Source organism: Nicotiana sylvestris, chromosome 6 (assembly GCF_000393655.2).
Source record: "Nicotiana sylvestris chromosome 6, ASM39365v2, whole genome shotgun sequence".
Classification (NCBI taxonomy): Eukaryota; Viridiplantae; Streptophyta; class Magnoliopsida; order Solanales; family Solanaceae; genus Nicotiana; species Nicotiana sylvestris.
In genome coordinates this window covers 56,403,726-56,409,449 of record NC_091062.1, presented here as the reverse complement: position 1 = coordinate 56,409,449, position 5,724 = coordinate 56,403,726, and the positions used below count along the sequence as shown (strand labels likewise).

Genomic DNA, 5,724 nt, shown 5'->3' with positions numbered 1-5,724 from the left:
CCAAAGGTACATCTATAACTTCATTATTCTCATTACATTCCGTTAAATTCTCTGTCAAATACCGTTATATTCGTTTAGGTGTGACTCACAAAAAGACCATTCAGCCATTCCGAAAACAAGGTTTGCATAAAATGATCATTCCAACAACCAAACGATTTTTCATTATACAACCGTCCTTTCACGCAGCTTCATTTTTTTTAAAATAGGAACCACGAATATATAATCATAATAGAAAAAATCAATTTTAGGAAAAGAGACAGTGTATATTTGTCATGTGTATGTGTATGTGATTGACATTTTGTTTTTGGAAGCTCAAAGACTTGTGATTTCCAAAGAAATTAAATATTTTTTGGTAATGAAAAATAATTAGACTTAAGGAAAACTTCCTTCTTCTTCTTCTTCTTCTCTTTTGTTTCTATCCCATTTGATACGAGAAGTGATTTTGATTTTCCAGAAGAGGAAAACCATTTGGATTTTAAATTTTGAATGGAGAGATTTAGAAAAGCATACGACAGGCTAAAGGATTCCACGAAGGTTGGCTTAGCCAAGGTCAAAAGCGAATTCAAGGTTTGCATATATGAAATATATATATATATATATATATATTTTGTAATACCAAAAAGGCTAAATTATATGCAATATTAGATGGATGATCTTTTATTTCTTGTTTTTTCATGAAGGATTTAGATATTGCCATTGTTAAAGCAACAAACCACGTTGAGAGCCCTCCAAAAGAAAGGCATATTGCAAGTGAGTCTATTATACATTCCCCGTTACGTTGTCACATTGCATGTTTATATTTCTTTGTTAAATGAGGCTTCAATATTCGTAATGTTTGCCTATAGACAATCAGGGATATGGCAATATATAGAAAAGTTCATAATTTATTTTCTCCTATTATGAGATGATAAAATTATGGGGTTTCCCTTAATTAATATTCCAGAGATTGCTGTTGCAACATCGATAACATGCCCACGAGCAGATGTTGCCTACTGCATTCATGCACTTAACAGACGATTGTCAAAGACACGCAATTGGATTGTAAGTCCTCTCAGCTATTCACTAACTAGCTATTCTTCTTTCCTTTCTGAATTTTAACAATGATAACTAAGCTTAAATCCCCATCAAGTTTTGGATCCGGATATATGAATTCTCACAGAACATGGCATTTCATTTGAGTACGCTCATTTCGGTCCAATATTATACAAAATAATAATAGAAAGTAGTAGAAAACATAGGACCTAATGTAAATGTACTTGTTCCCAATTACAATTGTTATGGACTATATAGATCTTTTCTCCCCATTATATATACCCTATTTACCACTAAGTTTGCATGAAATCCAAAAGATTCTAGGTTTTTTGAGACAGCTTCCTTCAATGATATTAAAAAAAGATAACCAATTTTCAGGTTGTGATAAAGACGCTGATAGTTATTCATAGGGTGTTGCGAGAAGGCGATCCTTCATTCAGGGAGGAACTACTCCGCTACTCTCAAAGAGGGCATATTTTTCAACTATCAAACTTCAAGGATGACTCAAGTCCTCTTGGTAAAATCCTATATTCTCTATCCAATTTTCATGTTTATAAGTAAGGCGAAAGGCAAATTCATTTCAAGCTTTCTCATTTGAAGTACATTAATAGTTTCTATGTACTACTGTGTTCAACACAGCTTGGGATTGCTCAGCCTGGGTAAGGACATACGCGCTCTTTCTGGAGGAAAGACTCGAGTGCTTTAGGACTTTAAAATATGATATTGAGGCAGAAAGATTGACCAAAACTTCAGCTGGAGCAGACAAGGTGCATTTTGTCATTCAATATACATTGTATTCTCTTTTAGATTCCTAGTGAAAAACTACATATCATATATAATTTGAGTCTGCATCGATCAGGTGCATTGCAGAACAAGGCTTTTGAATGGCGAAGAACTTTTAGAGCAGCTCCCAGCATTACAGCAGCTTCTGTATCGCTTAACTGGTTGCCAGGTAGTAACATTATACGTGGCTGTTCAGTGGAGCTAAACTCACTGTTATTCATATTCTTATGTGTCTTCATATTTTGCTTCGCATTTAAGTTATGCCTCGTGATTTTCTTAATATTCCTGTTTCGGTGTCTACACTAGTTGGAGATTCCATAGCAGTCGATCGGGTGGTGTATAGATCTTGTGTTGTTACTATTAATTGTTTTGATACTATAGTTGATCCAGTTCTCTATCTGGTATTTTATCTGTCAAAATATTGTTTCTGATCTTTGGTAAACTTGCAGCCTGAAGGAGGAGCTTGCTATAACTTTCTCATTCAGTATGCCTTGGCTCTGGTACTGAGACTACTTACTTTTACCACCTGATCAGAAATGGATCATGCTGCAATTTCTGGTTCTGTTTGTTAGTCTATATGGTAGAAATGCAAAGTTCCACTAATACCAAAATCATAAATACCCACACGAATAAGCTGAAACTATCATCCTTACACTAGTGAAAAGGAATTTAGTGAGATTAGCTGAGTTTTATTCCTAAAAGAGGAATTGTTTTGTCAACCATATGATCCAAAATTTTCTTTTTGTAGGTGTTGAAGGAGAGTTTTAAGATCTATTGTGCAATCAACGATGGGATAATCAATCTTGTGGACTTTGTATGATTTTTGTCTCTCTTCGAACTCTCTAACCGATTAACCACTGTGTTTTTTTTAAACTCCTCTCGCTACTTCATCTTCCTGCAGTTTTTTGAGATGTCCAAGCATGATGCTATAAAAGCTCTCGACATATACAAACGAGCTGGGCAACAGGTTGATAAATCCAGTTCTTTTGAATCTTTTACTTTTTTACAACATATCTAAGTTTCTATCTAAAGTAATTTTTCTTCTTTTTTCCCTCCTTAATGTAGGCTGAAAATCTAGCTCATTTTTATGACTTCTGCAGAGGCTTGGATATAGCTCGAACCTTTCAATTTCCCACATTGAAACAGGTCTCTTCCTCAATCCTTTGGATATTGCACATTCGTCATGAATTAGCTTCTTTTGATCTCTCCTCGTTCTTTTTATCTTCAGCCTCCTACTTCGTTTCTGGCAACGATGGAGGAATACATTAGAGAAGCACCTCAAACGGGCTCAATGCCAAATAATAGGCTGGTGAGAACATGAAAAAGATCTTGGATTTATTGATTGAGCTATAAATATCCTTGTTAGTCCTTTGGTTAAAGTTTTCTCTGACTCGGAATCACAAACCTAATAAAAATTGCACAACGCTTAGATTAGTATGTTGTCCAACTTCTTAAATGGATCTACGTGGTCAAGTAATTTGAAGAGAAGAAAGAAAAGTGAAACAAAGGCTAAAATATTTATCAGTGAAAGCAAGTTATTTTTCAATTGAAAACATCACAATTATCTATTCACAGTTTCCTTTGTCATACTGGTTCTGGTCATGTATCATTTTACTCCTGCAAATTTGACGGCTTCAACAAGTTGGTCACATATAGGTGAAATTTTAGCTTCTTGTAATGTATGTATTAATTTGTGGCTTGAATGGAGTTTTCAATTGTTACCTGTAGGAGTATCAAGAAACCAAGAAGAAACCTGAAAAGCCTGAAGAGCCTTTACCTGAACTAAGGGAAAAACAAGTTGAAGAAGCTAAAACTAATAAAGTAACACAGGTTGAAGCACAAAACGAAACACTACCTGTGAAAGAGGAAGAAACCCCACCACTGATATCAAGAGAAGAGCCTGCTGATTTGCTGGTAAATATACATTTCTCTTTCTAGGTTCATGGAAGCGTCCCCCTGGCCGTGTGTAGGAAAATTGTCGTTCTCAGAAATTTGAACTTTATGCAATTTGTGGACAGGGTTTGAATCAACTGGATCCAAGAGTTGCAGAATTAGAGGAAAACAATGCATTGGCTCTTGCAATCATACCGCCTGGTATTACATGCAACTTCTCCACAGCAAAGAGCTAGGATGATTCTATGTTATTGCAGTTTAGCTCATTAAAGATTCTCAGAGTGTCATGGTAATATTGAGTTGATGTATTTAAAATATTATACAGGCAAAGAAAATCTATCAGCTAATTATCAAGCGAGTGAAACTGGAAAAACATCAGGTTGGGAATTGGCTCTTCTTACAGCACCAAGTAACAATAGAAGCCAAATTGCACCAGATAAGAAATTGGTATGTCCTCTTTTTTTCATGTTTGAATACATGATTATTTTCTTTAATATGCACTATAGTTATCACTTCATATTATCAGTCAATTTGAACTTTGCATTGATTTCATGGTCTTATTCAGGCTGGAGGATTCGACAAGCTACTACTCGACAGTTTATATGAAGACGATGTATCCAGGAGGCAAATACAGCTGCAACAAGCTGGCTACAGCGTGGGGTATGGGTATGAAATGCCTGGACAGAGTTCAATCAATCACGATGACCCCTTTGCAATGTCAAATCACATAGCCCCTCCAACAAACGTACAAATGCTAGTGTCTCAGCAGCAACAACAGCAAATGATGCAACAGCAGCAGATGATGCAACAACAGCACATGATGCTACAGCAGCAGCAGCCACAACAAAATATGATGATGGTACAATATCAACACCAATATTCTCAACAAACGTGGTACATGGGATCTTCCAACCCATTCGGAGATCCTTTAAGTTATCCACCAAGCGCCATGCCACCACAGAGAAACCATCCTTTGATTTAGAGGACTTTTCTGTAACAAGAATACATTATTCTTCTATTCTTTCTGGCTAGAAGAATTCTCATTCTCATTCAAAACTACTACATTAAAACAATGACCTTCTCCTTTCATTGATTATATTCATTTGAGTGGTGAACTTGTTACTGTGACTATAGTCTAGCAGCTTGAGGCTCTCTCAGCCTCTCTATTTCCTTTTTTTTTTTACTCATATGTGTACAGACCAATGTTCGCAAGTAATATTAATGAGAGTTATAACTCCAAGTATTTTACAATCAGTTTTCATACATCTCAGAGTTTCCTCCATGCACATGCCTTTTTAAATCAATATATTATTCATAAAAACATTTAAAGATGTATTTAAATCTAAATTATGAAAATCGAGTGTAGCAAAAGTATAGAATACAATTGTAAAATTTAAAAAGGCCAGTACAACAAAACTTTGAAAATGATAATTTGCCCTTTAAGAGAAGGTAAAAACTCTGAAATGCGAATATATTTAAACTGATAGGGAGTTCAGTCTTATAAATTTCTCAAAACGATCACCTTCTAAAACATTGTTTACCCTAAAATTTGAGTAACAATTAAACTTGTATTGTGGTTTTAAGTATATGTGATTTAATTCAATGCCAATTAACAAAATAAGAAATTAAACAAATAAATTAAAGAATAAAATAGATCAAACCAGTGTGTAAGCTAAATCTCGACCTCGATATGTGATAATCTTGAGGTATGATAACGGGAATAACAAATGATAAAATAACTCTGATAAATAGTAAGCGAAATAACAAGAGAATAATATGCGTATGTTTTCTTATCAGTGAATAATGAATGCTACAAATGAGTGGGATCCCCCTTTATATAGTAGGAGAATCCTAAATAAGGTACATTTCTAATTATAGTAGGAAATCCTATTTGACAACAGTTTAACCATCGAAGACCAATCCATTCCGGAATTAATGACGTGATCTCTGGTTCGTTGCGGACATCTCGCCCTTTCCATTACTGAATCATACCGGCATCATCTTGAAGCACACTTT

The 5,724-nt window shown here is 35.0% G+C and overlaps 1 protein-coding gene across 2 annotated transcripts; it reads left to right on the top strand.

Moving 5' to 3' along the window:
* The first annotated feature begins 269 nt into the window (after positions 1-269).
* Positions 270-4,898, top strand: LOC104223935 (putative clathrin assembly protein At5g57200). Of its 2 annotated transcripts, XM_009775473.2 has the most exons (16): positions 270-352; positions 455-567; positions 681-750; positions 944-1,041; positions 1,411-1,549; positions 1,672-1,799; positions 1,892-1,984; positions 2,265-2,315; positions 2,564-2,629; positions 2,717-2,782; positions 2,881-2,961; positions 3,044-3,124; positions 3,544-3,729; positions 3,834-3,909; positions 4,034-4,155; positions 4,274-4,898. In XM_009775473.2, exons 2-16 carry the CDS (start codon positions 487-489, stop codon positions 4,688-4,690), a joined length of 1,755 nt encoding a protein of 584 aa, XP_009773775.1. In that variant the 5' UTR covers positions 270-352; positions 455-486; the 3' UTR covers positions 4,691-4,898. The 2 variants fall into 2 exon arrangements, with proteins under 2 accessions (XP_009773775.1, XP_009773773.1); XM_009775471.2 differs by lacking the exon at positions 270-352 and having other exon boundaries at positions 365-567.
* Positions 4,899-5,724: the final 826 nt, after the last annotated feature.